Below are 26568 nucleotides of genomic sequence, written 5' to 3' on the forward strand. Positions count from 1 at the left end.
GATAGCTGGCTGATTAGCAAAGTAACAGTAGTCTTGGCTGAATCAGTCTTAACCCCATTTTCATATATCAAATTTGAAAAATGTTGACAGTATAAACATGCTAGAAACTATTCTGGATTTTGTTAGAACATAATTCTTCGCCAACCATCTGTTTCTCTCAATTTAGAAGTCACAGAACATGTCTACCCAAATTGACAGAAAAATTTCTCGGGAGAGCTGCTTATAAAAGTGTGTTGAATGGAATAAATTATTGTGTTTGGAGGAAATAAATGGTTATCAGAAAGTTAATATTATAAATCGGTGTAAAGGTAATTTATCGAATAATTGTGATGTATTGAAAAATAGGTAACATTAAAAACTGACGAAGTTTGTTATATAGCTACTTTTACTTATGAAAGCAAGTAAATGAAATTAAATCTTGAAAAAGAAGTATATCAAATTAGTCACAGAAAAAGTTGTTTGGTTATTGGTAGTTTGATAAAGACATTCTAAGAGAATTTGGAATAGTTGCAAATACAAGTGTTTAATAAGATATTTTTAAGAGTTATAATCAACAATTGATGATACTAATATTCATTATAGATCAATACACATTTTTGTATAAGATGTGTCTTTATATGTTGTTGTATTTGTGTTTTTCTTTTCTCTTATCATCGTATTTTGGTTTTTCTTATTCAGAATAAATTTTATATATGAAAAATGTCCTTGTTGGATTGTTGTATTATCTCTTCTGTTGCATTGTTTAAGCGTCAAAGTGTTGATGCTTAAACTTAGTAAAATGGTTTGAATACATAGTTTTCAACATGTTTCTTAGCTTATAAAGCAGAATTTTAATTAAGATTTTACAATATGATTGCTTTCTACCATGACCTTGTTGAATTAACTTTTTACTAAAACAGTAAATATAACAGCAAATAACTTTATTAAAATTATGACAAAAGATGGAATCTTGAAAATACATATTTATTCCGAACAACACAGAGATGAAAGCATAATTATTTGTGAATGGTGCCATTAACTGGGGTTTGAGCAGGTTCAGGAAGAAGCCCTTTTTCTCTGCAGCTCTCAACAGCTCCTGTGAACATATCCTCTAAGTTGTACTCAAATTTGAAGCCCATGTCAGTGATCTTCTTAGAAGAAAATCTAATAATTTCCAATTCATCTGGAATATCCTTGAACCTGCATCAGAATCAGCACAACATGATCCATACATATGAATCAATTATCACCTTAAGCAAAAGACAGTATTATCACTACTACTATAACATTCTCTGATGAAATGAGAAAAATTACAAAGTCTTACTTTGTGGGGATATTATACTGAGGGTATTTTTGATTTAGCAGTTTTGCAATGTCATGAATGGTTGCCTCATGTGAACAGCATATGTACCTCCCTTCTGCTTTTGGATTCTCAAACAAAAATATATGAGCAAGACAAAGGTCATCTAAGTGCACGAACTGCCCTTGTTTTATGATATGGTAATGCCCTTCATTTCCTGCTAATTAAAAACTATGAATCATTCCAATATAATACAGTATACATTGAAATCATTCACTTGATTATATAATACGTTTAAGCTCATATATAAGTCTAAAACCGCAGATTAACAAGTCTAAAAAGGTTAATATTATTAGATTAAAATGACTATATTTATTAATTTTTAACCTTGAATCATTAATTTTAAATATGAATAAGTTTTGGTGGTTTGACCTGTGATGAGTGAAAGAGCAGTGATTAGGCTTGGTGGCATTGTTGGCATAAGAAAGGGACCAACGACAAGAGGTGGAATGATGGAGACAAAGTCTATGTTATGCTCTTTGGCGAATTTCCAAGCTTCTTTCTCCGCCAGGGTCTTTGAAACAAAATACATCTACAGAGAAACATGGTGTAGATTAGAATCATTCTTCTTCATGGTGTATGAACAAAGAACACATGTAAGATAGATAGTAAGAACTAACCCAACCAGTCATTTTGACCCTTCTACAGAACTCAACATCACTCCAACAGTTCTCATCATAAACAGGCTTTGGTTGCTCAGCAACATCAACAGTTCCAGCTGAGGATGTGAAGACAATTCTTCGCACACTTTTGGCCTTCACGCATGCTTTCATGATATCGAGTAACCCCTTTATTGTCGGCTTTATCACTTCGTTCTGCATTTCCACTCAACTTTTTTAACCATGTTACAACAACTTAATTCAACATTTTCACAACTATGGTAAGAATATATGTATAGATAATGGCTCTTTCGAGAGAAATTCATATGAAAGATTCAACAATAACGTACCTAAACCAAAGTACATAAGAAATTCATAAGAATTATTGCTGTCACGATGGGTAATCCATTTGTCAATTCGGTCCACTACAGGTTTGAGTCGGTTTGGATCGGATTAGGTGGACAAAAAAGTGAAATTTTGATGTAAACCAATTTTGATGTGACTCACTAAGAATTCGTGATGTGTTGAGTTAGCTCACCAATCAACCTTTTTTTATTTTTTTTTAATGAAATGAATTAATTATTCAATGAAACAAAAAAACATTACCCCTTGACCTATCTAAAACCTTTTTTTTATATCGATTGGTCTAATTATTATTGTTTCAATTTGATCGATCAAAGTAGCTTGTTATAAAAGTCATGAAAGAAGAGAGTGAAAAAAAGTTAAACGAGTGAGTCAATCCGTTTAATCCATCAATCCGTAGTATCAAGCAATATTCACATTTTTTTCGACTCGCTAATAAATGAGTCGGGTTAGGTTGTCTCACTAAGTGACCAATTAACAACAAGAAAATATGTATAGATACCTCAGGGTCCTTGGATTCAAAATCCATGGGGGTTGCAACGTGGAAAACTCCTGTGCAGCCTTTAATGGCTTCGTCAAAGCTTCCCTCTTCACCAAGGTCAGCTTTCCACAGAGACAGTTTCGTCTTTGCACCTGGAAGTTCCACCAAATGCTTCACCTTCTTCATGTTTGCTGCAGGGTATGTATGCACGTCCATATATATCATAATTAGCATAAAACACTGTGATATGTAATCTCCACTTTCATGTGTGTTTTTTTTCAAGAGAAAGTTTCAGCAAGTTGAATAACATATAAAAAAACAGTCTTAAATTTATTGTGTAGTTAAAATTTTTGTTGAATCTGTCATGTTTTGTCATAATTCACTTCCATTAATTAAGATATCTCATTGTCATAATATTATCAAAAAATTTAGGTTAACTTATGATTGTCTCTTTTTTTTAAGATTTTCTACTGAGACCAAATATTCATCAATAAATTTAAGTTATTTTTAGTATAAATCTTTTTTAGTTGTTCAAATTTAAGATCTTATTTACGAACATTCCAAGTTAGATCTATGGCCAGATGAAAAAACCATAACAGGATGATAATTTCAAGCTTTGTAATTTGAAAACATGGTGTAATCTTCTGAAGGCACCATGAGAATATAAGAGCAAATTAATGAAGTGGATTTAGACAGAGTGTTAAAGGTTAATCAAAACTATGTAAAATTATTAAGGAGTGTAAGATTTTAGCAAAATTTCAAATACTTGTGTTTAATTCTAATAAATAAATAAATAAATAAATAAGTGAAGTAAGAATGAGACCTGGGTCGCGTACGGTGGCTCGAACCGTGTAGCCACGCTCCATTAGCCTCATCACAAGCCATGATCCTATGAAACCTGAAGCTCCGGTAACGCAAACGGATTCGGACCTTGAACTCATTTTTTATTTTATTTTATTTCTTTCTTTGTTTTTAAGGTTGAAAATGAAATGGAAGAGTGTATGAAAATGAATATGGTTTTATAGAAGCAACTGGGGAAAGTGGAATGAGGTAGATGTCTGAATTTGAGTTGGAATTAGATGTACAAAATTTAGATATGTTTGTAAATCCATAATCCAAAATCAATATGGTTTTGTTTGGTACATTTGGGATTTGGTATGTTCGTTTTTCTTTTGACTCCCCACGTGATGAGCAGCCAGTCATATATAAATTAGTTACACTCTTGACCACGTGACACTTTCCAAATTCTAAGGAGGATTGTCCCAACTGAATATTGTCCAGTCGCACATATCACTAAGTGTTAACTTACTATTAACACATTCGAGCCATGGTCTCCATTGCAACATGGAGTTTTGCTTTTAAAAATACATCTCCGAAAAGTGAAAAGAAGAATGTATGTAAATTATTATTGATATCGATTATTAAGTAATTTGTTTTTGAAATTTGCTTATTTTTTATTCGGTTTATAAAGTTTAGGTTAAGTTTGTTCGTCTTCTGTCCTTTATCTATCATTCAGTCGAGTTAGATGTTACATGCAGAAAACACTTTGATGTTAAAGTTAATTTTTAACTGAATATCCTAACAATAAATGCATAGTAGAAAGTAACCAACTACCTTAATATCAAACTTGTATTTATAAATTTTAGGATAGATTTCTAATCAGTGTTGATCTAATTACGGTCCAAACAATAATGATCTGATTTAGGATTGATATAATTATTCTTAGTGTTAATTTTGTCTATAGTCTGATCGACCAGTCTACCCATCGTTTCATATGGGATTCAAAGGATTGTTGATCACTCAGTCTATAGTTGACCAAACGGTCATACTCTACATATTCCTTGCATACTAAAACTCTTAAAATGATCTCTTATCTCCAAATATTAGAGTTGTTAGAACGGTTTGGTGTGAATAAAAAATGAATTTGATTTACTAAAAATCCAACCTAAATTGATCGGGTTGGTGTAAATTAAAAAAAACACCTAACATTCTTCATACGCATCAACATTTTTACTTCTTGCACGTCACATATCAAATTCTAATATCACATAAATTTCACCTAGAACAAGATAACGAATTTGAAGTTGTTGATTGCTTCATGGTCTTAATTTTACATGCTTGTTGATTATGGGTCAAAGTTATGTTTGTTTTGCTCCATCCTTTCTCTTTCTTGTAGGCTTTTATAGTTTATGTTTGTGGTGATTTCTGGGAACAGAAAAAGTTTGTCTTCCGGTACATTCATCGAACACCTGGAGTTCGAAACCAGACGTCATATGAGGACAATATATGGAGAGTCTTCTTTTACTTTCGGTATGAAGACAAATGAAGAAACATATGGCCCCGTAGGAAGAAAGTGCCTACAAACTGATGGGTTGGTGGAATTTGGGCTTATGAGTCCAAACCCAATTGATGATCACCTCTACAACAAAAAGAGATGAAAATACATTTTTTAAGGCTAAAAAGTTGGTTTGGGTTAAAATTAGAATTTGATATAAACCGTATCCGACACTACATTTGATGGATATAAATCCCTTTACAAACTGATGGGCTTATTGAGTCTTAGCTTACTTCATATTCATAGCGTCTCTAGTATTGTTATATAAATACTTACGATTAAATAAAATTATTAAATTTATTTTATTGCATTAAAAGAACTTTATACTTGTTTTGTAAATCATTTTTAAATATATATTTTAAAAATATAAACATAATCTATAATAAAATATTGTGACCAACTTTTTAATTAGAAGTTGTTGTATATAAACTTGTTTAAAAGGTAAGTTTCAAATTAAAATCAATAATCTCGACAAGTTGAGAAAACTTCTGAGGTAACAAAGCTAAAATAAATCAACTTCAATAATTAGTTTAGATATTATGATTTACGTATTGAACTAAATCAAACAAAATTAATAATATTTTCTCAATATAATACGGTTACACATTTTTAACATTGACTTAGCCGAATACTATTTAAAAAATACTTGATTCAATTGAGATGGAAGAAAAAAAAATGTTGAAATGATCATGGCTCATTTGATGAATTTAATTGCTAAGGTAGTATATTTTGACTCATTAAACTTAAAACATAAGAAGACTTGATAATTAAAAGAAAATCAAAGCAATAATACAAGTTGGAAGTCATGCTATGATTTCCAATGGTATAATATACAAATAATAAACACAAATTGTTTCGGTTATCTGGAAACTAAGTTAACAAATGCCTCCACAATTTGTCCTCTTGTCCACTTGTTGTTTGGCTCCTAACTTTGCTGTCCACTCCTACTGTCCGGGGAAACCTGTCAAAGATTCTCCGATGTCAAAGTCAGTACGGAAACGGACGATTTCGATGGAACAGTAATAAATGTGCAGTAAATGCAACCTAGCTACCATTCACCTCTGACATCTATTTATAGTTTTTTACTATGGGCTTGGGATTACTGAAAGTTAATCACGACCCAACTCCAGCCCAATAGTTCTAATCCTGATTTACCTTAATCTTTTATCTTAACCACCTGGCTTACCCATCGGCCAGCTTTGAATACGGTCGGTCAGATGTGAAGTGAATTTCTACATGAACAGCCACCCTCCCATGCTGTTAAGAGTAAGATGGGGGAAACGTTGGTGGTTGGTTGAGTCTCGGGATTGCTCCCGGACCGGCCGGTCCATACGGTACACAAATATAAGTTTATTTATTCAAATATACATTAAATAATAAGTGAGACAATAATAATGTATTCGAAATATAGAAACAGTTTTATTAGAAGTACATGTAACTAACAACCGTGTGACCATAATCACTTGAATCAACAGAAGTAGATGCTCAAACATGTAATGTTATGAGACATCATTAAAAGTTCATGTTACAATGTACGCACATTTCTAACTTAATAAAAAAACTGAGATTGAAACTAACCAAGAAACATGCATGAACAAAGAAATTAAAGGGTGTGTTTAGTTCTGAATAACGCCCTTGGTAGGAGTTTCTGCATTCTGAATGATACTACTGAGTGGAGTTTCAGCAAGTTTAGGAAGAAGCCCTTTGTCTCTGCATGTATCAATTGCTCCACAGTACATGTCCTCTAAGCTGTACTTAAATTGGAATCCTAAATCTTTTATCTTCTTCGAAGAAAATCTCACAACCTCCAATTCATCTGGAATATTCTTGAACCTAAAAAAACTCCAATATTATGAACATGATCATGAACATTTGATGGATATAATATTTAAGAATAATGTTCTGGTCTTGTGTGAGAAACTTACTTGGTGGGGATCTTGTACTCAGGGTATTTTTCATTGATTAGTTTGGCAATGTCATGAATAGTAGTGTCACATGCACTGCATATGTACCTCCCTTCAACTTTTGGTTGTTCAAACAGAAATATGTGAGCAAGACACAGATCATCCAAGTGCACGAACTGACCTTGCTTTATGATCGAATAATGGCTCTCATTTCCTGCAAATTTTTCACTCATAAAGTTTTCTGGTCTATCGAAAAGGAATTTCATTTTAAAAATACAACGTGAACGAGATATGAATCTAATCACGTAAAAAGTTGACACCAGTCTCAATCTAAAATCTTTAGATAATAAATTAACGTCTCTTTTACTTTTATATAATTCTTTGTTCTTTCGTTTTTATTTAATGTAGGACTTTGACTATACTTGGATTTCGAATATATATCGTATATCAGATAACTTACGTGTGATAGGAGAAAGGGCAGTGATTAGGCTTGGTGGCATGGTTGGCATGAGAAAGGAACCAACAACAAGAGGTGGAATGATGGTGATGAAGTCCATGCCATGCTCTTTGGCGAATTTCCATGCTTCTTTCTCGGCCAGTGTTTTAGAAACGAAATACATCTGCAGAAAGAATAATCAGTGAGAAATCATGAAGGAAAAAAAGCATGGTGTTTTGTGTTGAAAGATGAAAATTTGAATGGTAATGGAAGAAAAATGACTAACCCAACCGGTCATCTTTACTCTCCTACAAAACTCAACGTCACTCCAACAAGTTTCATCAAAAACGGGCTTCTGGTGCTCAATAACATTAAGGGTTCCTGCTGAGGATGTAAACACAAGCCTTCTCACTGTCTTTGCCTTCATGCAAGCTTTCATGATATCCAGAACTCCGTTTACTGTAGGCTTTATCACTTCACTCTGCACCAGTTTCCATCAACTTTATCACATTCAAACAATAATAATAGAAAAATGTTTTTTAACAACCCTTTTTACAATTGTGTATGTGATCTGTTTCAAATACAGTAACCAATAAAATAGTAACACTTGTTCTATTATCAAAAAATTGTTAAAATAACATTTTAACAATTTTTTTAATAATTTTTTGAGAATAAATTATGTGTCACTATTTTATTGGTATTTATATTTGAAACTTAATCACAAATTATCACATAAGTTATTGAAAAAAATTTGTTAAAAAAAATTGTTAAAAAGACATTTTTCTATTATATGGATTAATAAATAAATTTTAAGTCTAAATTACTCTCACAAAATTGACTAAGTGAGGTTTATATTCATCAAACTGATTACTGATAAGATGAAATTTATATCCAGTTATATACTCTAAATTCTAAATTGACCTTATATTTAGTAGGATTATCATATACATTCCACCATTTTTCATGACTTTCAAAGATTTTCAATCAAATTTCACAAAAGTAGATTGGTATAGCTATATGAGTGTACCTCAGGGTCCGGAGAGTCAAAGTCCATCGGAGTTGCCACATGAAAAACTCCGGAGCACCCTTTAATGGCTTCATCAAAGCTTCCCTCTTCACCTAGGTCAGCCTTCCACAGAGACAGCTTCGTCTTTGCACCCGGCAGCTCCACCAAATGCTTCACCTTCTTCATGTTCCCTGCACATGCATATAATAATTAGCTAGAACAAAAGGTGGTGACACTGTATGAAAGCTTAACCTCGTTATCATTATGGTGAAGAGTGGGACCTGGGTCACGAACGGTGGCTCGAACGGTGTAGCCACGCTCGATGAGTCTCATAACAAGCCATGACCCGATGAAACCAGAAGCTCCGGTCACGCAAACGGTTTCAGAAACTGAACCCATTATCTTCTACCTTTCTCTGACCCAAATCACAAAATCAACAAAAAACAAAGAAGAGAAAACGTTGAACCTCTGATGAAATGAATATAGTTGTTAGATTCGTTGACTTGGGAATGGAACGTGTGATGTTTGTTGGAAGCTTTTATAGAAGCCTTTCTGCACTCTGCACATGAACAGAGACCAAGGAATTGTTGGTGAGCTTTACCTTCCCATCAGATTTTCTAGATTTCAGTTGGACATTACAGTAACCTTTTACTCTGTTTTCCTAAGATTACACTAATCCTAAATTAACACCACTCTTTGAAATGGAACATCGTCGTTTTGCTTTTCAATCCTAGGATTCTTCAGTTTAATCTTTACTTAATAAATTATCAGTTTGTTTATCTTTCACTTTCATAGTTAACATAACATGCTTGCTTTTCACACCTAAAAGTTGTTTTTCATTCATAGATGTTACGTTACTCGTATCGTTTTAACGTTTATTGCCACCATTGTTACATTATAATTAACTCTGCTTTCTTCGTGTTTCCTTTGTTCTAAACACATTCGTACTTATTTTCAATTTCTTACTATATATGAAGACTAACAAAACCTTTTCTTTCATCGTATAATTTTTTTTCTTATATGCTGACATTTTCAAAATTAATTAATTAAGAATTTAAGTATGGATTGAAAGTATCACACTAAATATAAATTATAAAGTTGAATGATATATATATAAAAAAAAACTTGTATAATCTTAACCTTATATGTTTTAAATGAATAACTTAAAAGGTCAAAAATATAAATATAAATTGAAAGTCTCATGTTAAATATAAATGATAAAATTAAGTGTCATATATAAAAAGGGTTTAATTAATAATTTAATTTTTATATTATTTAGATATATGATTCAAGTATTAAAGTCAAATTAATGTAAAGGACTACGGTGAATTTTTTTTATAAAAAATCAAGTTGATTCTTTTTATAGAAATAAAGACTGATTTACAAACAAATATAAAATTAAAATAAATAAAAAATTTAAATATAAAAATTAAATTACAAATTAAACCTAAAAATAACACTTTTAAACTTAAAGTATGACTAATAACTTTTAGAAGACTCTTAATAGCTGAGATATGAAGTTTCCGTTTAATCTTTAATAAGTTTATCCTAGATAAATAAATAGCCTAAAAAGAAACACCTTTATTATATCTAACATTATAATTTAAAAAAAATCTTATTCAAATTAATTGACAGAAGAAAAAAAACATGTTTTGTTGATCACGTGAGCCATCAGTAAGTTGACGTTGATAGTTAGAAAAACGTGGTTTGGTTTGGAGATGACTAGTTGGTTTAATGCTAAGCCTTTGTCATCTGCTTTTTTCTAATATGTTGACTGTCTCTCACAGTATATCAAGTTTTATTTTTTATTTATTTTTTCAAACATTATTCTTAAATTTTTTAATATTAATAATTTATTTTTAGTTTTCTTTCAATTAATTAATATTTATTAATAAAATATAAAGTTAAATTATTTATCTTCAATTTTTTTTATTCCGTATTTAAATAAATAAATAAGTTGTCAAACAAATAGGTAATATTTTATTCTAAAAAAATCTGCTACTTATTTTTATTTATAAGTTAAATCTAATATTAAAATAAAATCATTAAATAAAACAACTAATTTAAAAAATATATATTAGTTGCTATATTTAACAATTTAGATATTAATTTATAAACTAAAAATTATTAATGTCTAAAATAGTCTCTATTATAAATAAAAAATAATTTATTTATAAATTAAAGTTTAAATTGATTTCTAATATTAGTTACCAAAATTTTAACCATCAAAGAATTAATGTCTAAATTGGATTCTATTTTTTTTAACTAAAACCTTGGTATGGTAATTAATATTAAAAAATAATTTAGATTTTAATTCATAAATAATTATAATTTTTTTATTTATAATAAAACTATTTTAAATATCAATATTTTTTTTCTATAGATTAATATATAAATTAGTTATTACAGTTTTTTTGTCATTAAAATAGTTATTATCCAATGATTTCTTGTAGTGTAGTTTATACACTAACTAATTAATTGAAGGTATTTATTTTGGTTTGTTTAATTTTGATGTTAAAATGAAGATTTTATAGACAATTTACTTCATAACAAACTTAAATGTATTATGAGATTTGTTTAATATAAACATATTTAATATGTCTAAAATATTATTCATCTCAACATTTATAAACAAATAATATACAGTAGTGCAAAAACAACCCATAATTGTTTAAGGATTAACCACTTAATAGTCAATATTAAAAATGACATGTGATAATTTTATAAACAAATACAATTATTAAACGTTATTTATAATTATAATTCGACGTAAAAGGATATAAAGGGTCTAATGTCTCATACGTCAAAATATTAGTGAATTCAATAAAAATTTGAACTGAAGATTGAAAATTCATTCACTTTATCTTAACGCACGAGACCCTCTCCTCTGCTCAAATTTTTCTCGAACAAAGTTTGACGACAATCATATGTAATCTTTCTTTCATTTGATACAAATGCATGTTAATTAACTACTTTACGTATGATTTTCGTTTGTTTTCACCGATTATTTTCGTATTCTTGTCCTTCATAGACGCATTCTGCTTTCTCTCTCACAGTTGGCAACACTTTATTCCGATGAACCACCTTCTGAAAGTTAATTTTCGTTTTTGTTTTGAAGAACTTATTTGTTGAACTTGTTTGTTGTTTTTTTTGTTGAACTTGTTTGTTATTATTGTTTGGTTGAACTTTGTTGTTGTTGTTTGATTGAACTTGTTTATTGTTTGATTAAACTTGTTTGTTGTTTGTTATTGTTATTCGTTATTGATCCTATATTACCATTCAATTCTGAAGAGTTGTAAAAAAGAATTACAATTAATTAAAAATAAAATAAAAAAAATTGATTACCGTTCACATATCTGTTTTTGTTGTTTGTTTATAATATATTTATTTATTTTTTTGTAAAAGTTGATGAATTTAAGACCAAAAACGTCCTTGATCAAAAGCTAAAACTGAAATTGCAGACATTTATCTTTGTTGTAACTTAATAGTATTCAAATATTGTTGAGAGGTTCTCATTCCTCATCTCATTTCATTAATGGACAAGACTTAATCCACAAAATCCTCCTTAATAAACTCTTTTAAGAGTTTCATCATTTATTCTTAATCAAGTAATACTAAATAGGTTTAACATACTTTTTATTCTTACATTTTTTAATTCTAATTTTATCTTCTTAATCTTTATGTATAATTTTAGGTAAATTATAATTTTAAAATTTTTAAAATTGGATGTAAATTATTTACAGATTATATTGAAATTGAATTTATAAATAAAAAGTAGTTAGTGAAAATAGAGAAATAGTTTTAAAAAACAAATATATAAATAAATAATTATAAAAAGAATAATTTTGAAAGACATCCTGAAGCATGTTGGAACCATGAACATGATACCTTAAATTTTGTCCGAAAGTCGAATTCATAGCACTCACGGGGCAACAATGGTGCATGTAAGGACATAAAAATTTATGATGCTAAGAACAGCTTTGTGTTCCATCATCCTTCTCATACCTCATTTCACCATCAAAATGATACACTTCCAGACCCCACAACATAAACTTCAATCACTAACATTTTTTGTATAATTTTTTTTATTTACTGAATAATATATATATATATATATATTCCATCACAAACATTAAATTCAATTATATCTCAGGATCCTTATAGCATTCAAAATGGTAAGAGATAATACATGAAAAATAAGGTTATTTGAAATTAGAAAAACTAAATAAATAATAAAAAAATTATAATTAGTTTAATTAAAATGACAGAATATAGAATCAAATTGATTAGATAATAGTAGAATTTTCTTGATGGTAATTTAATAAAATTAAGTTTGGATTAAAATTGAAAATATTTTTTTTAAATATAAATTTTATTAATTTGAATAAGTAATTATAAATTATGTATACATTTTTTTCACATACCGATTTTTAAAAAAAATTTAAAATATAATAAAATATATGAAATTTACCATAAATGTTTTACAACACGATTTACTTAAACAAATTATATCTTTCGTATAGTTTGTTTTGTATTTTTCTTTAGATAGAATGAATTACCCATAATAACTAAAAATTAAGAAGTAACTTATATGTATAATGCATAAACTACTTTGATATATCACATATAATTAGAAATATCAAATTGAATTTGATTTGAAATGTATTAATTAGTATGAGTACATGTGTATTAATATTAACATGTAATTCTGTTCTCATTTCAATTATTATTTTTTATTTTATTAAATAACTTAAAAGAATTTATATTAACTTTTTTATAATTTATTTTTAAGACATATATTTGGTATTTTATTTCATTTTATAATTATTTAATTTTTATCCTATTGATATTTAATATTTATATAATTCTAGTTTATTTCTTAATATTTAATATTGAAGAAAATAAAAAATATATATTTTTAATTTTTTATACTCCATAATATCATTTATTTTTTTATTTTATTTTTTATTTTTTAATATTTAATTAATATTTATGACAATAAATAAAAAGTATCAGTATATATAATGAAACAAAAATTTTATAACTACTTTAGATATAAATACCACACATTTAAATCTCTGAGATTTATACATCCAACTACATTAACCAAATATTTATTTATCATAATATATACATATGCATACAATAATTACTAAATATTTAAACCAAATAATATAGATAATGAAAATATACCAATTTATTTATCACATCACTAAATTAATTTAAATAAATATAAATAATGAAAATGAAGTTATCAACACTTCACTGATAAAGGGAAAATAAAAATTTATTTATCTTCCTATAAACTTTTAATTATAAATTTGACTGGTCATATTAAAAATATATATTTTAATAACACTTTATAAAAATTGTAGCCTAATCCAGTGGTTCACGAGATTTAAATCACAATTTCACTTAGATAACTTAAAAATAAAAACTAATTAACACCTCAAAATCATTCTTTAATTTTTTTTTAAAAAGTACTTTTTCATAATATATCAATTTAATTATAAACATATTTAAAAAACTTAAATATACTTATGTTATTACAATTATATATATATATATATATATATATATATATATAAGATATTATTTATATTATAAATTATTTTATTTAAGATAGTCAACTATTTATATAATATAAATTTAAATAAAATAAAAATATACTTTTTTTAAAGTATTCTTCAAAAATTATATTTGTTTTATATTAAATATTTAACTATAAAATTTAAATATAATTAATGACTATGAAAAGAGGATGTTAAAAATAATAATTTTATTTTTTATTTTTTGGTAAATAAAATGAATTATGAATTAAGATTATAGTTATACTTATATTTTTATTAATTTTAAATAATTATTCATCTTTCTTGAACTTTTAATAAAAAATAAAATCACGAGCATTATATTCAATTGCTATATTATAAGATTGATATTTGGAGGAATTTTAATTTCTTTACCAAATAAAATAGATATTTCAATCAAATTAGACCTATTCAATTTCCATCAAATGTTATATTATTAAATATGCTTTAGAACTTTTGACATAAATTATATATTTAAAGATTTGTATTAATCTAAAATATCCAGCGATCTAATATATTTTTTAAAATAGAAATTATTTAATAAATTTTGTTGTTGTTCAGTTTCGCAAGTGATATAAACCATCATGATAATACTAAATTATAATTTAATAACTAAGTTGACAAAAACTTATCAATACTATGTAAAATTTATATCAATATAATATTATTTTTTATAAATTATTATTCTTATTATTACATATACAACAGTATTTAAGAAAGAATAAAGTACATGCATAAAGATTCACTTAATAATTTATTATTTATTGATATAAATAAAATGCCTTAAAAATATAATTAAATGTGATAATTATCATAAAAATATAAATTCAGCTGTTTAATTCACTTAATAAAGATTCACTTAAAAATTCAGCTGTTTAATTTTTAATCAAACAATTAAAAATATAAGTATAATTAAATGTGATAGTTATCATAAGATTAGAATTTGGAGGGATTTACTGAAAAGTTTAAGTTTTCTTTCAATATATATAAATACAGTACAGTGATAGTTGGTATACACAGACACACATTTGTCATTATAAACAGTGTGGGACTAGCTTCAGTGCTGCAAATTGAGCAGTATCATTCGTTCCTAGTTCTTCACGCCACCAAAAAGCAGAGAGTGTGAAGATTTTTGAAAGCAGAATAATGAAGCTTGGTTTCTTTCTGTTCTCTCTAGTTTTCTACCAGATGATACTAGAACCTGGGATCTTCAAAGTAGAAGGTGATGATCATGAAGATGAGTTTGTGAGAGTAAGAGGGGTGCAGCTTCTCTTGAATGGGAAACCCTACTATGCTAATGGTTATAATGCTTATTGGCTCATGTACATGGCCTCTGATCCATCTCAGAGAAACAAGGTCTCATCTGCATTTCAAGTAGCTGCAAACCATGGACTTAGCATAGCAAGAACATGGGCTTTCAGTGATGCTGGAGATAACCCCCTTCAATACTCTCCTGGATCCTACAATGAAGACATGTTCCTGGTCAGTTTCATTTCCATTTTCTAATCTCAATGTATTCTTTTCTACAGAGATTAAAGATGGTTTTGCTTAAATGTAGTTAATTAGTTGTTTAATTATAATGTTATATAGTCTATTTTGCGCTGGCTTTCCATCACATATCATCATTGAATTAACATCTAACACAGATATATTATGCGTTGTGATTAGATCGATGACAGTGTAACTTAGTTTTTCTGCGAAATGTATGCCTGCTATAATTGGTGTACAGTTTTTTCTGCAGCAGTAATAATGATATTTTGGCTGTGTGAATAATGAAGGGACTAGACTTTGTAATATCAGAAGCCAGAAAACATGGGACCAAGTTGGTGCTGAGTTTGGTGAATAACTATGATGACTTTGGAGGAAAGAAACAGTATGTTGAGTGGGCAAAGACTGAGGGCCAGTCCCTACACTCTGAAGATGACTTCTTCACAAACCCTCTTGTCAAGGGATTCTTCAAAAACCATATCAAGGTCATTACTATATTTTCTTTTCTTTAACATCATTTTTACAAGTTATTGATGCCAAATCTTATCTTGAAAAATAAATGTTATAAGATTGAATTAGACTTAAAATTTATTTCTTAATTAATCTGAATGATGTATTACAGAAATTTATTGTTTATTAGATTGTTCATCTATTATTAAATTATTCATTAATATCTAATAATACACTCAAGATATATATACTTCCACGAGATAAGATGAATTTATAGTATATAAATAGATACAAACTTGTTCAAAGTTCTACATCGACTAAAAGTAAGATCAATTCAAAGTACATAAGTGCAAACCTAATTTGTGAGGGAATAAGACCAATTTAGAGTACATAAGTAGGTCAAACCTAATTTGGGAGGGTCCAAACCCGAGTTGTGGAGTTGAGGTAGGCTTAAATGTATTTATTCACAAAACTTAATCTTATATTTTTGTAAAGTTAAATTAATCTTAATTTTTTAACAACCAATACAAATAGAACGAGATAAGAAGAAAAAGATCTAAAATCATAATAATTCAAAAAAAGTTTACATTCACCAGCTTTTGCAGTTGTTTTGGTCTGTGAGCATAAATGTTTAGCAGCAGAAAGCTACGAAGAATTAATGAACCTGTATAGAGGTTTAGACTTTTCTTAAAGAATGTTGCTACTTGCTACTGATACACACTTGTGATTTTCAACCATCTTAATGTGCTACATGTGCACTGTGCTATCGACCACTTCTTCTATAAAGTGCATTTAAGTACAGCTAATGAAACAAACACTACACATGAAGAAAATTTCAGCACTAACTACATATGCAGTAATATTTTTTTATTATTATAGTTGCTGTCTCAGCTACTTCTGCTCGTGACAACATTTGTACAAAGGTTTTTGAAGTGAAAAAGACATATAACAGTGTGGTTTTATGTTTGTCTGCATGATAGAGTGTGCTCACAAGGCGTAATAACTTCACGGGAGTGGTTTACAAAGATGATCCAACCATAATGGCTTGGGAACTCATGAATGAAATTAGATGCCCTTCTGATCATTCGGGAAACACAGTTCAGGTAATTATTATTCTGTTTTTCGATTATGTTTTCTTTTCCATTTCAATTTAAATAAATAGATAAAATAAAAACTTTATGTACTATCAATGCAAAGAAAAACAGAATTAAGAGAACCCTTTTGGTTATGAAGGAGAAATGTAACATTTTAATTTTTTTTTAAGACTACAACATTTTGATTAAATTAATATAATTTTGGATTAAAATAAGTAATGTGAAATCTATGTTTTCAAACATTAAGAGATATTTCCCTTTTTGACAGGCTTGGATTACTGAAATGGCATCTTACTTGAAATCCATAGATGGAAACCATTTACTTGAAGCTGGTCTGGAGGGCTTCTATGGACTTTCAAAGAATGAGTCTAATCCAAATTTCCAAGTTGGAACAGATTTCATTGCAAACAATCAAATCCCAGCCATTGATTTTGCCACAGTTCATTCATACCCTGATCAATGGTGTGCCATTTCACTTTTATTTAATGATCATTCACCATTTTTCAAACATGACACATTTTTTGTTTTTAACATTCATTTGACACAGTGTAGGATTATCTTTGTCGAATTTTCAGACCATCATAATACACAATTTTAAAATTTAATGATACTTGACATGTCAAATGATTGTTTTTGTCACGTTGACATCACAAGGTACTGATACTCTACCGAAAAACATGCATTTATACACATTCTATGTGTATATATCTCAAATTTTTTGATGACAGCAGAAAACATAATATAATATACAAGTGGAGGTAAATCTTATCTTCAAAGTTAGTTTGACAAGATTAAGTTAGACATAAAATTTTCTTTTTAACAATTTCATTAAAATTAATTTCTTATTTTGGAGAAATGTTTTATATTTTCATAATGTTAAATTGGGTAAGGTTACGAGAAGGTTATAAGAATAAATTTATATTAGAAGTTATCAAATAATTATTAAGAATGATATATATAGTGTTTATTGGATAAGGAAAGAAAGGTTAAGAAATTATTATGTTATGTTTTATAGTCATTATAGCAAGTTATTTATAATAATTGGGAGTATATTTTGTAGATGAAAAATCTAATGTTAGTGTTGAAATTATATAAAAATATACTAGAAACATATTTAGAAATATTTAAGTTAAAGTGAGTGTCATTTTCTAATACAGGTTACCAGAATCAAGCAATGAAGAACAAACCTTGTTTTTGGTTCGATGGGTGAATGATCACATACAAGATGCACAGATTATTATTGAGAAACCAGTTCTGTTTGCTGAGTTTGGAGTATCAGTGAGAAACATGAGAAGTGAGTCAATTACAATAAGGGATGAATTTTTCAACTTGGTGTATTCTTCAATCTATTCATCAGCAAGTGATGGTGGTGCAGCAACTGGTGGCTTGTTTTGGCATCTTTTAGCAGAAGGAATGAATGCTTTTAAAGATGGCTATGAAGTGCCCTTAGATGAGAATAGCTCAACTGCTACTTTGATTGCTCAAGAGTCTCAAAAGCTAAACAGAATCAGGATGAAGAAATTCTCCGTTGTTAACACTAAAGCAAAGCAAGTTAGAAACTGAGACAAGACTTTTGAACATTATTAACACAAAGCCCTTTAATCTTAGACATTATATTTGTGCATGAAAGATAAATTATAAGTGTCTCCATGTTCATCAATCTATAATACTATTTATGTTTTTTGGTATGCAAAAATGAATTAATAACATTTTGGTGTAATTAAGTTTTCAAATATTTTTTTCAAAGTTCTTGTTTATGAATTATTAAAAATTCAAAATTATTGCTAGAACATAAATAAGTTTGTCAAACAAGTTTAAATTATTTAAAGGATATAGTGAATTTTAATTTTCAAATTTTTTGATATTGAAAGATTAGAAAGAAATATAAATCTTTAGTTTATTATTATTATAGATGATTTTATATTAATTGTAAGACCCATGAAAAATATTTATAGTAAATTTTAGTATTTTATTAGTAATAATAATTTTAATGGATAGAAAAATATAAATTTTGGATATAAAATTATAGTAAAACTTTTCATTATAATTACTATAATTTTAATGGATATAAATTTTAGTATTTTATTAGTAATAATAATTTTAATGGATAGAAAAATATAAATTTTGGATATAAAATTATAGAAAAATATAATTTTATGATTATAATTTTCTTATTTTCGAGTTAGTATGGTAAAACTTTTCTTTTAATTATTTTGACCGTTGGATTTAGCTACAATTTTAATATATGAATCCTAAGACCTATTTCTTCACTTTGACCGTTGGGATTTGTAATTAGAAGTCTATACTTAGAGAAATAAATCCTGCATGTTGGAGTAAATTAATTACACCTATAGATCTGTTACTGAGTCATCTCGGTAAAATATATATTACGACTTATTTGACCGTTAGATCAACTTGAAATTTTTATATATGATTCCTAAGATATATTAATACACTTTGACCGATCGGATTATAAATTGAAAGTCTATGTTTGGAGAAAATAATTTTTAAGTTTTTGAAAAATCTGATGAACACTATATTTCTGTTCTTAAGTTATCATGGTAAACATTTCCTCTATATTTTATTTACCGTTAGATTGAGCCCAAAATTTAGTATGTAATTCATAAGACATATTAAGTCATTTTGACCGTTCAGATTTGTAAGTAAATGTCTGTGCTTAGGAAAATTAGTTCCGCATTTTGAGTATAACCAAAAACCACTTAAAATTCTGCACCTGAGTTACCTCGGTAAAACCTCAATATCTATCTAGTTAACCGTTGGATCAACCTGAAATTTTAATATGTAGTTTATAAAAAATAGTGAATTATTGTGACCATTCAGATTTGAAATCGGAATTACAGATTTATAGATATTAATTTCGTATCTTCTCAGGGATCTCAATATTGCTTAATTTCTATTTTTTTTATATATCTATATTAAATTTCGGTGTTAATATTATATGCTGTTGTTTTAAATCTGTAAATAAGAAATTTGTTAAAAACTAGTTGAGGAACGCTTTGGCTAAGGAAAGATTTGGTACTTAAGTTGTCCATTGTGACGCACCTCTCTTTCCTGGAAGTTTACTCGACAAGTTTTTAACTTAAATCCTATTGAACAGATTATGTACTGTTAAATTATTGTGCAATATATCTGGTTGGAATGGAAATGTCTGATGAATTCATGTTATTGTGGTAGATATGGAATTATGAATTATAATTGTGATGATTGCATTTTATTATATTGGATTTGAATTTATGCATCTGAACATGTATGAGTATTACAGGGAGATGTCGTAAGGGTATAATATGAGTTGAGGAATGTGAGTATGGTATGAGTCTCGCGGAGAGATTCTGTAATGTCATGGTATGTGTATGAGGATTGTGGTGAGATTTCGTAATGAGTTAAGGAATGTGAGCATGGTATGAGTTTCGTGGAGAGATTCAGTTATGGTATTTATGTATATGTTGATGTTGAGGGTCCCGTAGTTGGAGGTTATCCTGATACTCTAATAATGATTCAGTCTCAAGTAGAGAATGATGAATTATGTGGTGAGAGGGGCAGGAGGTCCTGGTCTATGTGCCGGTTTAGGACATAGTGAGGGGACTAACCTTGTGAATAGTATGGAGGACAGAATGTCCTGGTCTATGTGCCAGTTTTGGACATAGTGAGGGGACTAAGAATGACATCACAAGTGCGGAACCTCCCGTGATCGCTCATCAACATATCGTTGGGATAAGTGCCTATTGAATATCGTGGGGATAAGTGCCTATTGGGTATTGTGGAATGAGTGTTTATTTGGGTATTGTGGGATGAATGTTTATTGGGTATTGTGGAATGAGTGTTTATTGGGTATTGTGGGATGAGTGTTTATTGGGTATTATGGAATGAATGTCTATTGAGTATTATGGTATTTATTGGGTATGGTGGGACGAGTGTCTAATAGGAATTGGGGTACGATGGTATGAGGGTGTCTGACATAATTATTATATGATGTTTGTATCGAAGTAATTATGCATGTCTTATAAATGATTTGTTGCATGTTAGCTCACCCTACTTGTTTGTGTTTTGTGTTTGGGTATGTGCGATGATCGTATAATTCGTTATACGGGAGCAGATGAAGGAATGTCGCCTCACATAGTACCAAGGAAAGAGGAGTCGAAGAACTATAATTAGAATCTTTTTACATGTATAGACTAGGAAATTTTAAAGGGTGAGATTACGGAATGTTACCGTAAATGTAATGTTAATTATCAAGTGTGAAAATTTGGGATGTTACATTAATGTGAAAAGTTGGGATGTTACATTAATGTGAGAATTTGAGATGTTACATTAATTGTTCAATGTTGTTTGGTAATTCAGCTCTTTTGATACCATATTTCATATATAAACTATTTCACTAATTAATTCACTTTAATATAAACTACCTTTTAGTTTTCAAAATAATTTTTATATCTTCATTTTAACACAATAATAAGTGGAAACTACGTGCAAGTGTTTTTTTTATTCTAGAAAAAATGTATTAAATTATAAAATAATTTTTATTAAAAATAATTATAAAAATAAATAATTTGTATAAATTTTATCATTAAATATATTTTTTGTTATTTATAAAAAGGTATTTGAATTTTAAAACGTAGTTATTAAAGGAATAAAACAGTAAAATAAAATTGAAAAAATAACATGTTTACACAAAGGGTACTCTGAGTTTAAGAATTTTCTAACATTTTACAAATTTTTGTAAAAAGAGGTTGCTATAACTTTGTTAAAAATATAAATATTTTCTTAATTTCTATAAAATATTCAGTTTTTTTTTTTCAAAAAAATGTTTCGTGTAAGATAAAATATAATATCTTCTTCTATCTTTTCAGAAAAAATCATTGAATAAATCTCTATGTTTTCTTTTTTTTCAATACTAAAAAAAAAAGAAAAAATTAGACAAGTATTAAGAATAAAATAAAAAAGTAATTTGATATTTTAAAAGATAAGAGTTAAATATGTTTTTAATACCTAAATTATTTACCATGAGAATTTATTTTTAGTCCCTCTTTAAAATAAGGTACATTTTAGTTCTCTTTTTTTAAGAAAACTTTAATTTTTGGTTCTCTAAAACTAAGAGCGTGAGGATAAAAAATTAACTTTTTTTTAAACAGAAAAATTAAAATATATCTTACTTTGAAAGATAGACTAAAAACAAATTCGGTTAATAACTAAAATATTTAACACAAAATAATAAGTTAATATAATAGTTAAGTATGGAAAGATTAACTTTGATTGAAACAGAGCAACAAAAACTGTTTATTCAAACCAATAATTCCTACATGAAGTGTAACTTGGAGTATACAATGGAGCAAACTAATCCTACTACATTTTCTGCAACAAATTCCTTCAAATCACTGCAACAAACTCCTTCATATCATTGTTCCATCTTTGATTGTTGCATTCCTCACTACAACTACAATGCCAGATCTAATGTAGAATCCCTCTTCAGGCCTATCAGCTTCTTCAACACCCTGTGAACTCATCCAAAAAACTGAATCAACAAACTTGGATAGTGAAATACCATGTTCGAGTTTTTCAAGCAACACTTACATCAGCATTGGCAATGATTACATTTCTTCCTATCTTGGCATTCTTGTCAATGATGCACTTCCTTCAAAATATTGGAACAGGAAATCAGCATAAATTAGAAACAAAAAATTTATAATTTTTACGGAATAGATTTTAAGTCTAATTCGTAAATTTATGATAATTCCTAAATTATAATTAATAGAATATTTGACATATGACACAATTATCATTAACTGACATCACGGTACCTGATTTTGGTATTCTCTCCAACACCAATTGGAACCTTTCCCGTTTCCAGCAGAGATGCAATTTCAGAATCAGTTTGATAACAGTCAGCACCCATCATCATGGTATCCTGCATATTAAGAGGGTCATGGAAAAGATGTGAAAAATGCACCTTCCTTCTACCCCACCGATTTTCAATTGTGACAAGTACAACCATTCATGATGCAGAGAAAAAGTGCAGAATAAGCTTACCTGAAGCTCTGAACCAGCCTCTAAACGTGAGCGCAAACCAACAATAGAATGTTGAACTTTACAGTGATTCAAGTAACAGCCATGAGAAATAATTGCATCCACAATCTGCAAAAACCAAGCTTAGTTATTCATTTTTTGTAATAGCATGTAACGAAGGAAGGTCATGAGCGTGAGGAGACACGTGGAGACAGGCGCGTGAGGAGAAATAATGTGAGGCTCAAAAATTATGATTAGGTAAGAGCACATTAAATAGAAGTTCGTTAGAGGAGAGAGGGTGTGTGTGTTGTCATTACTTCTCTCTGGCATTTTTCATTTCTTTCTGTGCCTTCCTCTTTCTTTGCTTTTGTCACTTTCTGTTACATGGGAATTGTACTACATTTCATGTAAGAACCAAATACAGAAAAGCTTACGAAATGCTATTATAACATCATTCCAATTTTCACAAAATTGCGTTACTGTTACATTGCCCTTCTTACATAGCATAAAAACAGGAAGAAAACCAGTAAAAGTTTTCACTCTTACCCTGCATTTTATTGCTCTAGTGGGTGGGTTGTTTCTTGGGGAAGTGAAGAATGGCCTCTTCTGATCATAGAATTCAAATCTTGGAGACTACAAATAATAAAACCAGTTGCAGTAAACAATTGGAATTGGCTGAAACAAACTTCAAATTAAGAATTACATATAGAGGAAATAAACCTGTTCTGTTAGGTCCAGATTGGCTTCAAAGAAGGACTTGATAGTTCCAATATCTTTCCAGTAATTCTTGAACATATATGCCTGAAAATACAAACAGAAACAGAAGCATCAAGAACAGAAAGGAGTTTAACTTCATTAGCATAAGAGCATTCAATTCCATGGTTTGGATTGTTTCTCACTTGGACTTTGTGGTCCCTCAAAGAAGATGGGATGATTTCAGATTCTAAGTCATTGCAGGAAGGACAGCTCCACCTCAGCAGTTTCAGCAGGACCTCAGTTCTGAATACAAAAACACCCATTGGAGAAAGGAAAGGATATTTCTCTGCTTCTTCTTCACTTAAGCCTAGGAGAGTGGTATCAACACGCTGCAGTTATCAAACGTGACAGTGAATTAGCTTTGAACACTTCATATTTCATTGAATAAATGGGTCGGAAATGTGAGAGTTAAGGCAGAGCTAATGTACCATTGCGTTCACATCTACTTCATTTGGATTACCTACAAACTCTGTAATCATTCCCCTTCTATCAATTTTCATCAGCCCATGATCAGATGCACCGCTACAAGATAGCCCATAATAAGGTGGTTTTCCTTGATTGTTTTTTGCAATAAAAGCAAACTTCACTGATTTTTTGTAAAGATCAAGTTTAATGCATTTTCAATGTAAAGATTTTCAAACTGTGTAAAAATTATCTATATCAGTACATATTCTCTCTTTTGCATACACATACCTGTCATCCATAGGTACACATGAAACTGTGATATCAGCATTGTTCTTATTGTGTGTCTGAAGCATATAGTATTAGTTTTAGAAATTGGTGATTGAATGTTTCTGTAAGCACAGTTCTCATGAACTATATACAATAGATGTAATTTTAGCTGAGAAATTAAGTTGTACCTCCACAAGCTGCATATAGTCCATCCGGCAAAGATGGTCACCAGAAATTATCATTATGTGTTCAATATTCTTGTTCTTGGCATCCTGCATGATAATCATCCACACACACATTCATTTTATGGTTACTAAATAAGCAATTTTAGCACAGATGCATGTAGCATTCAAAATATCTACCTCAAAAACCCAGGTAAATCGTCTCACTGCATCGGCTGTTCCTTGGAACCATTTGCTCCCAGATTCTCCAGGAGTTTGAGTAGCAGCCAAGACCTGTTTCATGCAAATTACTCCAACTTTGATCAGTGAGGTAGATTAGATTCACTGATAAATTTCTTCAAACTTGTTTGTCAAATCCATTTCAAATCTTACTCTTTTTTTCAAACAACTAACCTCCACAAAACCACCTCCAAAGTTCACTCCATTTCCAAAATTATAGGTGCGAGACAGGTGAGCATTGAGGGAGCAAGAGTTGAACTGAGTTAAAACGTACACTTTCCTGATGCCACTGTTGATGCAATTGCTCATAGGAATATCTATGAGTCTGTAACTCCCTCCAATGGGAACCTGCAAAATTGATAATTATTAATTAATATCTCCTCACACACACACACACACACACACACACATATATATATATATATATATATATATATATATATTTCAGCACATTCAGAAATCCTGCAACTGCTTGAAGGAAGAACTGTGATGAGAATCCTTTACGTTAGTGCATGCACCCGTGTCTCAAAATTCAAAACAAAAACCTCTAAAGAAGTTTATATAAATTAGAAAACCATACAGCGGGCTTGGCTCTTGTGCGGGTAAGAGGAAAGAGTCGAGTTCCAGCACCTCCACCCAATATGATGGCAGCTACGTTTTCAGGGTTTACCTTTGGACTCTGAAAATCAAACCCAACGGTAGTATTTAGCATCCAAAAGAACCAACAAACCAAGCAACATTAACCAAAACGAAAACATCTCATGCACCAACATGTCACTCACATCAGATGACAAAAAACACACGTAAGTCTATAAAGAAAAGTTATTGAATAATTTAATACATTTCATGAAAATATGAACATTTTTTCATCATTGAAACATGCATATAGGTTATTACCGGATACTCTTGGTCGAGTTCGGGACTGTAAACAGCGCGTGCAATTCCAGACTTAGAACTTGCAGCCTTAAAACTCTTGCATGGTTTTGTATTCGGAAATCTTACGTTAAGACTTCCCTTCGTGCTCTCACCCCACAAGCCTGAACTTGTTCTTTTTATCCCAAACCTTTTCTTAGCTATGATATTACGACTTGCATTGGGAGTTGCCATGGTTGCATTCATCATGTTCTCTTTCACACAAAACCCACAATGCACTGAGTAAAATCAAGCTTGGCCTGTCTATTACTTCTTGACCAAATATATAGAAGTTTGTTGGAGACCCATTGCCAAATGAGTCGTCATTATATACCAGAAAAAAATGGCAGAACTTTCTATAGTTCCTGACTCATTACATGCTATATAATTATGTTACGAGGAATCAGGATATTAACATAACCTTTCTACGTGTTCTTTAACTTCCTTAAACTTGTTTTTGTCTTAAAAAAACATCTGTTCTACATCTCTTTTTAATACGAAATAAAATGTCAATTATTGAAACCACAAATGTCAGATAGTTACACTTCTCAAGTCAAATGTGTCACGTACCTTTGTCGTACCACAATTTTGTACCTAGTATGTAATTTATTTATTTATTTTTTAATTCTTTATATATGTTTTAACTTTGCCTTTTTTTTCTTCTTTGGGATAACGACGAATATGCTTATCCCATCCTGAAAACTACATTTCTCTTGCATTATA

The 26568-nt window shown here is 29.3% G+C and overlaps 4 protein-coding genes across 4 annotated transcripts; 1 reads left to right on the forward strand and 3 right to left on the reverse strand.

Moving 5' to 3' along the window:
- Positions 1-905: 905 nt before the first annotated feature.
- On the reverse strand, positions 906-3841 carry LOC108336367 (dihydroflavonol 4-reductase). The gene is made up of 6 exons (XM_017572798.2): positions 3606-3841; positions 2804-2973; positions 1960-2154; positions 1712-1871; positions 1304-1496; positions 906-1179 (listed from the first exon to the last, which is right to left on the reverse strand). The coding sequence occupies exons 1-6, from the start codon at positions 3721-3723 to the stop codon at positions 996-998; spliced, it is 1020 nt and encodes a 339-aa protein (XP_017428287.1). The 5' UTR covers positions 3724-3841; the 3' UTR covers positions 906-995.
- A 2673-nt stretch (positions 3842-6514) lies between these two features.
- LOC108336257 (dihydroflavonol 4-reductase) lies at positions 6515-8983 on the reverse strand. The gene is made up of 6 exons (XM_017572642.2): positions 8745-8983; positions 8485-8654; positions 7744-7938; positions 7482-7641; positions 7043-7235; positions 6515-6950 (listed from the first exon to the last, which is right to left on the reverse strand). The coding sequence occupies exons 1-6, from the start codon at positions 8860-8862 to the stop codon at positions 6734-6736; spliced, it is 1053 nt and encodes a 350-aa protein (XP_017428131.1). The 5' UTR covers positions 8863-8983; the 3' UTR covers positions 6515-6733.
- A 6112-nt stretch (positions 8984-15095) lies between these two features.
- On the forward strand, positions 15096-18759 carry LOC108337135 (mannan endo-1,4-beta-mannosidase 7). Its single transcript, XM_017573593.2, has 5 exons — positions 15096-15533; positions 15830-16024; positions 16970-17092; positions 17352-17545; positions 18241-18759. Exons 1-5 carry the CDS (start codon positions 15198-15200, stop codon positions 18644-18646), a joined length of 1254 nt encoding a protein of 417 aa, XP_017429082.1. The 5' UTR covers positions 15096-15197; the 3' UTR covers positions 18647-18759.
- Positions 18760-22374: 3615 nt separating this feature from the next.
- LOC108337134 (glucose-1-phosphate adenylyltransferase large subunit 1) lies at positions 22375-26123 on the reverse strand. Its single transcript, XM_017573592.2, has 14 exons — positions 25831-26123; positions 25514-25612; positions 25108-25281; positions 24895-24987; positions 24721-24804; positions 24554-24609; positions 24289-24382; positions 24004-24189; positions 23825-23905; positions 23651-23737; positions 23129-23233; positions 22900-23006; positions 22673-22733; positions 22375-22593 (listed from the first exon to the last, which is right to left on the reverse strand). The coding sequence occupies exons 1-14, from the start codon at positions 26053-26055 to the stop codon at positions 22492-22494; spliced, it is 1554 nt and encodes a 517-aa protein (XP_017429081.2). The 5' UTR covers positions 26056-26123; the 3' UTR covers positions 22375-22491.
- Positions 26124-26568: the final 445 nt, after the last annotated feature.

The sequence above is a fragment of the Vigna angularis genome, chromosome 7 (genome assembly GCF_016808095.1).
Source record: "Vigna angularis cultivar LongXiaoDou No.4 chromosome 7, ASM1680809v1, whole genome shotgun sequence".
NCBI classification, from domain to species: Eukaryota; Viridiplantae; Streptophyta; class Magnoliopsida; order Fabales; family Fabaceae; genus Vigna; species Vigna angularis.